Source organism: Musca autumnalis, unplaced genomic scaffold, assembly GCF_047663935.1.
Source record: "Musca autumnalis isolate F117 unplaced genomic scaffold, ASM4766393v1 scaffold_2, whole genome shotgun sequence".
In the NCBI taxonomy this organism is placed as follows: domain Eukaryota; kingdom Metazoa; phylum Arthropoda; class Insecta; order Diptera; family Muscidae; genus Musca; species Musca autumnalis.
Window position 1 is genome coordinate 126315951 of NW_027411755.1, and position 12556 is coordinate 126328506.

Consider the following 12556-nt stretch of genomic DNA (forward strand, 5'->3'; position numbering starts at 1 on the left):
TTATGAAAGGTGATTTCAGGGCCTAATTCGTTTTATTTTGTGATAAAACGAGTTTCTGTCTAATCAGATTTTCTCTACGACCATCCTAACCGTAAATGCATTTGCATAGGATTCCGCTGTCAGGCATATTAGGTGCTATTTTAGAAAAAGGCCAAACTTGAGAACGACCATTTATTTTTTGGCGACTTTATTTTTAAATATCGAATTTCATACACACATATTTTGAGAAATCTTTAAAAACAAATTCGGAATCCCCATTCACAATAGGAAAGAAAAAGGACCAAAATATGTCTGGGATTCGTCATATAACAGCCAATCAAAATTTTACGGTAATTTGCCACCTTACATTTCAATATAACTCTATTTTATTATATTACCCAAAATACCCCACATCACATTAGAACTTAAATTACTGTTTTTCGTTCGCCTCAGGCATCTTCGTTCCCTGGGAGGGTCGAGTGTTACCCTTTTGTGTTCTATACTTTCACACAGGTTATCATCACACACGAAATTGTTTAAATCAAAATTTCGGAAATATTGTAAAATTACAAAATCACTCTGCAAGCACTACATGTTTATTTTGCCGCCCCTTTCTAGCCAAATACATAACCTCAATTGTAAATCGATTACAACATAAGTATGAAAATCTATTGTAAAATATTTTTTATTACCTTCATTAATCATGCGAATTAAACAACTTTCAAAAATTCAAAAAAAAAAAAACTAAATTAGATTAGGTGTCAGTCGAGTCGTGTGGATGGTTTCAACAGGTAAACAACAGCAGACATCAAACTTCACATAAAAATTGGGAAAATTTTTGGGAAATCTGCTAAAAACATTGTTGAAAAATGCATTTTCTCGCTTTCAATTTTCTATCAAATTGCTGATTTTCTGTAATAAGCAGCAGGGAGGAATTGGTGCATTTTTATCACACCTTCGGCCAGTGGCTGGGGCGGGTGGCTGATTTTGTTGAATTTATTTATTTATGATTGATCATCTCCATATTCTTCCTCCCAAGACAACAGATGGTGATGGCGATTGCGATTAGCTGTCATTATCACCGCCGTCATCTTCCTTGGAATCATGTGCTCGCTCAGCTGCTTATGGCTTACTTAAATGGAAATAATGAATTCGATGTTTATTTGTATTTGTGTGTTTTCGTTGTTTTTGTTGTTCTAATATAATTTGCACTTTTGTTTATTTTATACGATTTGCTGTTGTTTTTGTTGTGTTTTTTTTTTTGCTTTTGGAATTATTCTCTCCTCAACGATTATGATGTCATTACCATTAGTTTTAAGTTCTAGTTGTTAATGGTGTTGTTGTTGTTTAGATTTCTTTGAATCGTATAAATTTAGGTGATTGGTAGTGACTGAGCGGTGTAAAAGGGGAAATTCGTTCCGATATACTTGTACTTTTGTATTTTCAAATTCATTATCGCTTTGTGTTTATATTTGGTTTTTTTTGCTGTTGTTGTTTAAATAGAAACGCGAAGCTTCAGACATTTTGGAGCAGGGAATGGCTGACAAAATCTAATTTTAAAAGTTTCATCAAATGTTTGGAAAATAAAATTCGTGGAGACAAATTAGGTAAATTATATGATGTATCGACAATTTTTTGGTTAATGATGTTTGAGAAAAATACCATCTGTTTGATATGTTTTATTATGCCGAATATATTTTTTTAGCTGGCATTCTCAAATAAGTTAACTTATTGGAATATCTAAAACAAATATTTCCCATCAATGTAGCTCAAGGAACATTCCCATGAACATCCCTCAAAACGCACGAGGGCGGTTCGGAAACATCTTAGCCTATCAATGAAAGAGTATAGTTCCTTTTCAAAAATATTTTTATTTTTCAATGTAATCTTCTGAAACTTCAATACACTTAGTCCAACGCTTTTCTAGCAATTCTATCCCTTGATTAAAATAGTTTTCCTCAAGATCTTCAAAATAGTGTTTACAACTGTAATTGCATCTTCATTTGAGGTAAAACGCTTGCCAGCAAGGATTTTTTTTAGATTTGGGAACAAGTAAAAGTCACTGGGAGCTAAATCAGGAGAATAAAGTGGGTGGTCAAGCAACTCGTACTTTAATTCGTTGATTTTAGCCATTGTTAAAACACTCTTGTGCGCTAGTGCGTTGTCTTGATGATAAATAATTTTTTTGTGTTGTAAGCCAGGACGTTTTTCTCGAATTTGTACATTTAATTGATCCAAAAGGTTGCAATAGTACTCTGAATTTGTTGTTTTACCCTTTTGCAGATAGACAATCAATAAAATACCTTTAAAGTCCCAAAAAACCGTTGCCATAACCTTACCAGCCGATTGAATTGTTTTTGCCTTCTTTGGGGCACTTCCTCCAGCTTCAGTCCATTGTTTGGATTGTTCTTTTGTCTCTGGAGTATAGTGGTGGATCCATGTCTCATCAACAGTTATGAAACGACGCTTAAAATCCATTTTATTCCGCTTAAAACGATCCAAACAAGCTTGAGAAATGTTCATTCTTATGCGTTTTTTTTTATAAAACCAAAGACCAAAAATTGGATGACTCAAGAAATCCTGCAACTAATGGATGAAAGAAGAGCATTTAAAAATAAAGATTACGAAAAGTACTGGGAACTAAATAGAGAAATTCAAAGGGAGATACGTAACGCAAAAAATAATCACCTAAATACTCAATGTCAGGAAATTGAAAGACTTATGAGCCTACATGACGATTTCAACCTGCATAAGAAATTGAAAGAAGCATCTGGACAATATAGGAATACAAATCCATCTATCCTTTTCAATAACAACAATGAACCGGTCTTTGAAATTGCAGAAAAGAAACATATCTGGAAAGAATATATCCAAACACTATTTAAGGATGATAACAGATCAAGCTACGTTAACAATGCACCAGATTATATGACAGGAAACAGCATCACAAATAATGAAGTAGAATCAGCAATAAAATCCCTTCGAGATGGAAAAGCTACAGGGCCTGATGAAATTCCAGTTGAATTATTAAAAATGCTAAATAACAGCAACATTGAGCTACTGACAAAACTGTTTAACTACATCTACGATACTGGTATATACCCACAGGATTGGCTAAAATCCACCTTCATAACAATACCAAAAAAACCTCATGCCAAAAAATGCAATGACTATCGTCTCATTAGTTTAATGAGTCACGCTCTTAAAATTTTTCTTAAAATTATCCAGAAGAGAATATATGAGAATTGTGAAAAGGAAATGGGAGAAACTCAATTTGGTTTTAAGGAAGGAAAGGGAACCCGTGAGGCTTTATTCTGCATACAAATACTCGTTCAAAAATGTAGAAATGTCCACAAAGACGTATTTTTATGCTTTATAGATTACGAAAAAGCATTCGACACTGTGCAGCATGATAAGCTCATGGAAATTCTCACAGCAATTGGAATCGATGAGAAAGAGATAAGGTGTATTAAAAGCTTGTACTGGCACCAGACTGCCCAAGTCAACATAAATGGAGATTTAACTGAAGATGTAACAATATCTAAAGGAGTTCGACAAGGATGCATTTTATCCCCACTACTCTTCAATATTTACTCCCAAAAAATTTTTCACGAAGCAGTAGATGGCATCCAAGAAGGTATATTGATAAACAACAATTACATAAATAATATCAGATATGCTGATGACACTACATTAATATCCGACAGCATATCAGGCCTACAAAATCTTGTTGATAGACTAACATCAAGTAGTGAGTTGTATGGTCTTAAAATAAACACCCTCAAAACAAAATTTATGATAATAAGTAAGAACAACGCTCACAACGAGTTGATTTTAAAAATACAAAATTTCCATATTGAGAGGGTACAATGTTTCAAATATCTGGGAGTTTTGCTAAATGATCAATGGGACTACTCAAAAGAAATCAAATGTCGCATAGAAATGGCAAGAGATGCATTTCATAAATATAAAAAAGTTCTAATAAGCCATGATATAAATGTTGCAACAAAATCTCGTTTAATAAAAGCGTATATATGGCCAGTCTTGTTATATTCAGTCGAAGTGTGGACGTTAAAAGCGGCAGATATCAAACGACTCGAAGCATTTGAGATGTGGGTGTACCGTCGAGCACTAAAAATACCATGGGTCCTGCATGTATCAAATACTGAAGTATTGCGAAGAATGAATACAACAAGAGAATTATTAAACAACATAAAGAAACGGAAAACGGCATATCTAGGGCACATTATGCGAAACCGTAAATACATCATTCTCCAGGAAATACTACAAGCAAACATAGAAGGAAGACGTACCAGAGGAAGAAAAGAGATGTCATGGATTCAAAATATCCAACAATGGACAGAATTCCAGAACGCCGAAAATTTAATAAGCATAGCGAGAAATAGAGATATATTTTCCTATTTTGTTAATAATTTATAAAAACATAAACATGTAATTTTTTTGACAATTGTAATATGATCGCTAACATTCGAAAATCGAATAAGCAATAAAGAAGAAAAAAGAATGCGTTTTTGATCGACTGTTAACAAATGCGGCACCCATCTTGCAAAAAGCTTTTTCATCTGTAGTTCTTCATGCAAAATTAAATGGACTCGATCATTTGAGATGCCCATGATATTAGCAATTTCAGGCACTTTTATTCGTCGATCATTTAATACCATATCATGAACTTTGGCTACAATTTCTGTTGTTGTTGCTGTTTTTGGACGTCCACTACGTGGTTCATCTTCAATGCTTGTACGACCACGTTTAAATTCAGCAACCCAATTTTTTACTGTTGCATATGAAGGAGCACTTTCACCTAACACATTCATCATATCATTATGAATTTCTTGTCCCGATAAACCTATACCTAACCTAACCTGTTTCTATATGAAGGAGTTGCCAGATCGAAACAAAATTTAACATGTGTTCCTAACAGAGATGGAAGTTTCCAAAACACTTAACTTTTTTCTGCTCATACCGCACTTTTTGTGCTAGGCTAAGAAGTTTCCGAACTGCCCTCGTACATCAAGTACCAAGAAGGTATAAGTATATCGTTATCCAAAGGAGTTACCTCCCCTCCGAAACATTAACAAGTTTTGCTTTAGTTCAGTTTTTCTGGTATCCAAGGATCGTTTTAAATTTTTTACCGAAGGATTAGTCATTATTGCCCTGATTACGACAAAAAGGTGATATGTGTCGATCTGCATCTCTTGGGTCTTCTCCAGGATTTGCCGCAGTAACAATATCTGGTCAATGGTGGACTTGCCAGGTCTAAAGCCGCATTGGTATGGTCCAATTATTTCGTTGACCATGGGCTTTAGTCGTTCGCACAATATCCCTGACACTATCTTGTAGGCGAAAGGGAGAAGACTTATACCCCTATAGTTGGAGCATAAAATCTTATCTCCTTTCTTATGGACGGGACACCGGATGCTCAGGTTGCAATCGTCGGGTACGCGTTCTTCCTGCCAGATGGAGCTTACTAGCTGATGTATACACCTTATCAGAGTGTCGCCTCCGGTTTTAAACAGCTCGGCTGGTAGGCCATCAGATCCCGGTGCCTTATTATTCTTTAGCCGGTTTATTGCTGTCTTTACCTCATCTTGGCCGGGTTATACATTCAATACCATCTTCTGGGATTGGATCTGTGGTATCTTCGTCGACTTCGCTACTATTGGATACCAACAGTTTGGAAAAATGCTCTTTCCATATCCTTAGCACACTATCTGTATCAATTACCAGATTACCTTGCTGGTCTCTACAGGAGGATGTGCCTGTACCATAGCCATCTGTTTGATGGTTCACTCTTTGGTAGAATTTTCGGACTTCATTCTGGCTCCTGCACATCTCGATTTTTTCACACTCCTGCTTTTCCATTTCTCTCTTTTTCTTGCGGAAAAGATGTTTCTCTTCTCTTCTTTTCTCCCGATATCTCTCTCGTGCGCTACGCATTGCTACTGATTGTAGAGTAGCCCTATATGCCGCATTTTTCTCTTCGGTAGCAGCACGACACTCCTGGTCATACCATTAATTCCTTGGTGGAGGTCTCTGGTATCCAAGTATGGATTTTAGAAACACCTAAAAATATGAACTTTGACCAATTGTTATGTCTACATACCTATCTATACATAACCAATAGGGCGGGGCGATTTGTATGGAAGGAAAAAACCTTAATGAGCCCTTCGCGTTTCTGATTCCTGGGATTAAACTGAGCAAAAAAGTCCACTAGACCATAGGTCTTCCGCGAAAATCGAGCCTCCCGATTTTGACTTTAAGTTTTTATCCACGATTTTTGGACATTTTAGCATATAACGGCCAAACCATTTAGATTTTCGATCTAATACAAATCGGAAAATGTCGATAAATGGCACTGTGCTACAAAAGTTGACCAGAAAAATATTCAAGTGTTCTGATGCAAAATTATATCGTGTTGGGATCCATGGAGAACGAAAATGCCTTCAGTTCGTCTGGGTCAATCTCCTTCAGGCAGTTTTGGCCTTGAGAATGTGCAAACTTTTCGGAAAATGTCGCGATGTATTAGAGAGTTCTTAATCACTGTCTTGGCTACAATTTTTGTCTTTGTTTTAGATCGAAAATCTAAATGGTTTGGCCGTTATATGCTAAAATGTCCAAAAATCGTGGATAAAAAAACTTAGTCAAAATCGGGAGGCTCGATTTTCGCGGTAGACCTAGGGTCTAATGGACTTTTTTGCTCAGTTCAATCCCAGGAATCAGAAACGCGAAGGGTTCATTAAGGTTTTCAAATCGCCCCGGCCTAATAACCAATAACGAATATACAGAAAAACAAAACATAGTTTAATTCTGAACCAAGTCCGAATAAATATCAAAAATGACAATGAAAACGGGACAAAATCGATTTGTTGTCAAAGAGAACCGTACCTAAAATCTTCTGAGCAACATTTTTTAGAATATTTGGATGCTGAAAAATCTCATCTTGTGGTGCTTTCACTACGGTTCAAGAAATAAAGGACGAAAAGGACATGAAAGGCATTGAGTTAGAAGAATTAAATGTTCTACAAAAAGATTCGCCAATCGATTTGACTGAAGATATGTCACCTCAAAACGAAGCTACAGCAACGCCAAACAGAGATATGGAGCTATTTTCCCAAGTATTATAGGGGAAAAAATTAAAAACTTCATCGCGCGATATCTCAGAAACTTGACCTATGGCGAAAATTTCCTTTTGGGTTCTTAGTGTACTCATCAAGGGCTTTCATCTCCAAAAGAAATTTTTCACCCCCAGACTTTGAGTTCCATTTTGTGTCACAGTGTAATATAAGTTTTTTTGAGATGCTTATAAATTCGGAAATTTGTTATTAGGGTCGCTGATGGCTGAAGTGGTATGGAAATATCTACTATAAAGGTACTAGATGGTGCTAACATTGTTCTTGGGTTTCTTTGTGTACAAGAATGTTGTACCTTCTGAGGAAATAAAGCCCTTAGTTAAAATAAAATTTAATATTGATTAAAATTGGTATTAAGATTTTCAGTGTTCGCCAAATTAAAAATTGCTTGTTTTTTATATCCTTTCCGCATACGAAGTAGCGGGCACTATGCTAGTATTTCATATTTTATGTTTTATATTTTATATATATTTTTTTTTTTTGTATTTTGGGATAAGTTTTGTATTTTCTGAATAAATCTAATGCCTAGTTCAACTTTACTTTAAACAATATTTACTACTTTGTTTTAGTTAATAGTTAAAACAAATATGAAATGTTTTTATATATTCCTCTGCCCCTGCTTCCATGTTTCCTTCTTCCATGTGGATATTCAAATGATTTTAAGCACCTTTCCCCTTTTGTTTTGAGGAACTGCTAGGTTTTTTCCACTTCTTGTTCTTTTTTTGTCGGACTATAATTTATTTGAATTTTTATCCGCTAATTCCGTTTTGTTTATTTACAGTTTAGAGGGTTTTTTTGTAATGGTAATGCTCCGGTGAGCAGTGAGCGCTGTACACATTCAATATTCCACACTGAATAGCCAGTCATCAGCCTAGCCGTACATTAATTCAATTCATTCCAAAAATGGCATTCATTCATTGCAAGTTGTTGCAACACATGTGGTAAAATAATTACGTATGTGCATGCTCTTATAATTGTATTGTTGCCAGTTGTTGTTGTTGCTAGAATGTGGTTACACTCTACGACCACATCTTTTGTTCTAGGTAATATAATTTATTGTTATATTTTTAAGAATTAAAAATTGTAAAATTTTGTGGGTAATGAAATGGAAATTAGAGTTAATAAAAATTAAAATTCCACACAAAATTTTAGAGAATATTTTAGAGGGATTATCATGACAATGTTCTCTACTTCCAATATTTTGTGACAATGTGTTGTGTATTAGAAATTTCGGCGGAAAATTTTACTGAATCTTTCAAAATATCTATAGACCCAGATCTATGCATCATTTTAGACGCATATTTTATTGATATTGAAACTGAAAGCTTCGCGTTTTTATGATATGTTCCTACACAAGTTTTATCATCATCTCCAACTTTTGCAGTTTTCAAAATCCCACAAAATCAGAAAAAAACATTATTACGATAAGGTAACTCTCTGCTATGGTTATAAACAACAGATTTTTCTCTCTCGTTTGCTTTATTTTTGCATTCAATACTCCGAAGCACAACAGTCAGTCTGCTCCCAGATGCCCACCATAGTAAAACCGCGGAATAAAGAACAGTAGTGACGACGATAGAGAAGCAAGAATGAAACATAAATTGGTGCAACAGAGCATTGGTTTAGTGTTAGCGTAAAATATAAACAAACCGAACGAACCGGCGAAACGATGTACAAGTCCTGACTGACAGCCAAAATAAACAACATTGGATTTCCTTTCCCTAACCAATCCCAATTGAAAAAATATGGAGGGAAATTAAAAAACAAAAGAAAAAAAGAAATAAAATGTCAAAAAGTGGCTAGACGGTTGTGGTATATCTATCAGCTGTAACATTTTCTACAACTACCCACGCACACACACACCCATCCATTATAGTTTTGCCGGCAAGCAGGACTTCTGCGCTCCACCAAAAAAATTTGTTGAATTTTGTTGTAAATAAATCTGTGGTGGCGAATATCAAAAATTAATCCAAATGCACATTTTTGCTTTTAGAATGTCCAAAAATGACAAAAATAAATCGGGCGGCGGCCTCTTGGAAAGTTGGTTTGGCCGCCCAAAAGCCAAAGGCAATAACTACAGTACGGGCACACTCTCGGGACGACCCACATCCACAGATGGCGATACCGCCTTCGATTTACAAGAATTGGAAAAGACAGTACGAGCTTTAAGTGATTCCGAAGTGGATGCAAAATTTATGGAAATTCTTGAGGATATGAATATACCCAAGGATAAACGAGGACCACTGCTATCGAAGTCGATAACAGAACGCCAGAAAATGATATTTATGCATTTGAAAGGTAAGTTGAAGACAATTTTCTTTTTTTTTTACTTGTTATGTTTTGTTTTATCATATCTCTCTGCTATGTATTTACCATTGATGATGTTCCACTTTTGTGGTTGTTGTTGTTGTTGCATTTGGCACATTCCACAGATAAGATTATATTCAATTTAAGTTCGTCACATAGTTACTGAAAAAATACCTACCTTCACAGTGTTTTCCTCTTTATTTTAACGTTCTAAGAAGTTCATAAATCAAAATAAACTTATGATTCATTGTTCTTTTGTGGGATACGTATTGTAATAGATTTTAAAGCCATAAAAAGGTCGTATGTTAATGTATGTATATTGTATTTGTATTTGATTCCCTAGGGAGGAATATAATTATTATTTTTACGTCTGTGAAATTCAGTGCAATAGTATCAAGGCATATTTATATAAGGTAGATGCATCAAATACAACAACTAACAAATTTACAAAAACAAAATTGTTATTGAAAAATAAATGTCAAAGAAAATATTGAATAATAGGGTCGTTCTAAAAATGTTCTCAAGAAAAACATAAATACTCTAAAATAGAATAAATTTGAATCAAAATGTAAATTTAAAGCATTCAGAACTGTCGTAAGTAATTTTTATTACACGTTTAGGATGAAAGGAATTATTTTATGGTAGCAAATTTCGAAGTTCCAAATTTCATGAGTAGACCCTATTACATTTCGAAAACCAAATTTACAAAAAAAAAGTAAAAATACAGCTGATTGCCACTTCTACCTTATATACAGTTAGTCAACTTAATTATTGCAAAACCAAAATTATTACAAAATTTGAAATAAAACATCATTTTATTGATATAAATAAATATAATTTTTGATATTTTTGTTAACAGTATAATTCTTACAGATGTTTATTAATATAATAAAATAAAAAAAAGCTAAATTTCACTAAACATTTTCTTAAAATTTACAAAAATGAAAACAACTCATTATTTGCACTGTCAACTAAAGAATTGCAAAATTCACAACTTTTCAGTCTTTTACGTATTATTCGAAAAGTTTGTTCTAATATTTCGTATGCCCAACTTTGGCATCAAAAATTGCTTGTAAACTTATCTGAATTTAATAAATAAGTTTCGTAATGTTATATTCCAATGGTATTTTTTGACATTATTCTTTATTGCATTTTATTTAGTCCCCCAGGTTAGTGGGCGGCCTATTCCCGACTTATTCCTTCAGGTGTACCCATAAATTGTCAATGGGCTTAATATCTAGACTAGGGTTATGACTTTTTTACAACCTCATATCCCTGTATCATAGCGTGATGAGTTTTGCCATAAGATTACATAAAATCATAATTATAAGGTGATTCGGTGAAAAAACTCACGCACAAAATGATTTTAAAATTTGAATTTATCAAAATTATGGACAATTTTTTTTAAGTCACTGTACGCAGATATACAATTGAAATAAACTTTAGAGTCACATGAGATAATTAAACTGACATAACATTTATTTCTCACAAATTTTTTTCAATTCTGAGAATCGTAAAAATGTCGTAAACGCTTTTATTTAAAGATATGTATATTTTTTTTAACAAAAAACAAACAATTTTAAATTTTTTCAAAGTGGTTTGTGCATGACCTTTTTATTATTATTACAGTGTTTTATTTAACTTGCTTTGGTGTGTGTTTAGTTCAAATTTGGTAACTCGTTTTTAACACAGTTGCAGTTTACCAATCGAACTAAAACTTTGCACACTTTTCAGATGTGAATGAATATGAATATGAAATCAAAACCAATATTGGTCCATTTTTACACTGTTTTACAGTGTTTTATCTAATTTGCTTTTCAAATCTGGTAACTGATTTTTCACATAGTTGCAGTTGACCAATCGAACTTAAAATTTGCACACTTTTTAGATTTGGATGACAATAAATGAAAATGAAATCAAAACTAATATTGGTCCATTCTTACAGTGTTTTTACGGTGTCTAACTTGACCCCCTTTTCAAATCTGGTAACTGATTTTTAACACGGTTGCAGTTGACCAATCGAACTAAAACTTTGCACACTTTTCAGATTTAGATGACAATACATGAATATGAAATCAAAACCAATATTGGTCCTTTTTACACTGTTTTACAGTTTTTTATCTAATTTGCTATTCAAATCTGGTAACTCATTTTTCACACAGTTGTAGTTGACCAATCGAACTAAAACTTTGTACACTTTTCAGATTTGGATGACAATACATGAATATGAAACCAAAACCAATATGGGTCCATTTTTTCCTGTAGCTCCCATCCAGCGGTACCACTCGATTTAAGGTATTTTATCGTCTTTTTAAGCCCGTATTGGCTGTTTTTTGACAACTAGGGTTTCCAATGGTACAGAAACGTACCCATTAAAAATTATGGACATAGGTCCAGGTATTGCTATAGCCCCCATATAGCGGTACATACCGATTTAAGTGCTTAAGGATTGGCATTTGGATATCCCAGTGGTGCAGAAATGTCTCCACCAAAAATTGTGACATAGGTCCAGGTGTTGGTATAGCCCCTATATTACGACTCCACCCGTAATATGGGGGCTATACCTGAGAGATTCCACCCGACAACACAGCTGTGCTGCAATGGTTCAAAAATCTAAATGTTAAAATATATATTATCAAAGCACAGGATCAGTTAGTGGACGCAACACGCAAATTGGGAAACAGAGATTTGTCTTATTGATGTCATCTCTAGTGACATCAATAAGACCGCCGGATTACCAAAAACTTTGGAAATTTTTGTTGAAGCTAAAGTGATGTTATGATCTAACATTGATCAAACAAAGGGATTAGTTAATGGAGCAATATGATTTATAACGAACATAATTTGGCATCACTACCGCAGAGAACAAATGTACGAAACAGATATACCGTCGTCAGTAAGGGTTGACTTTGATAGAATTGGTACACATGTGATTCAGCCAAAAACACAATTTTCTGCTAAGTTCAGTTACGGAACTGCTGAAAGAAGAATGCTTCCACTGATACTATCATGGGCCACAACTGTTCATAAATTACAAGGGTCAACTGTGGACTACGCAGTGGTGTATCTAGGATCCAAGCTTTTCGAAGAAGGGCAAGCATATCGTCGGTGTCATGCTT

The 12556-nt window shown here is 34.3% G+C and overlaps 1 protein-coding gene across 5 annotated transcripts in view; it reads left to right on the forward strand.

Moving 5' to 3' along the window:
* The window catches only part of dia (diaphanous related formin 1), a 67603-nt gene that overhangs the window by 26740 nt on the left and 28307 nt on the right, over nt 1-12556 (forward strand). For 4 of the 5 annotated variants that reach the window (XR_012410452.1, XM_073969188.1, XM_073969190.1 and 1 more), the window contains one exon: nt 9124-9428. Coding sequence is in view for 4 of the 5 variants with exons in the window: in XM_073969188.1 (XP_073825289.1) it covers nt 9125-9428 (304 nt within the window). In the remaining variant the exon portion in view is untranslated. Of the gene's footprint in view, nt 1-8645; nt 8758-9123; nt 9429-12556 lie in introns of those variants that run through there. The other variant, XM_073969187.1, reaches the window with a different exon arrangement.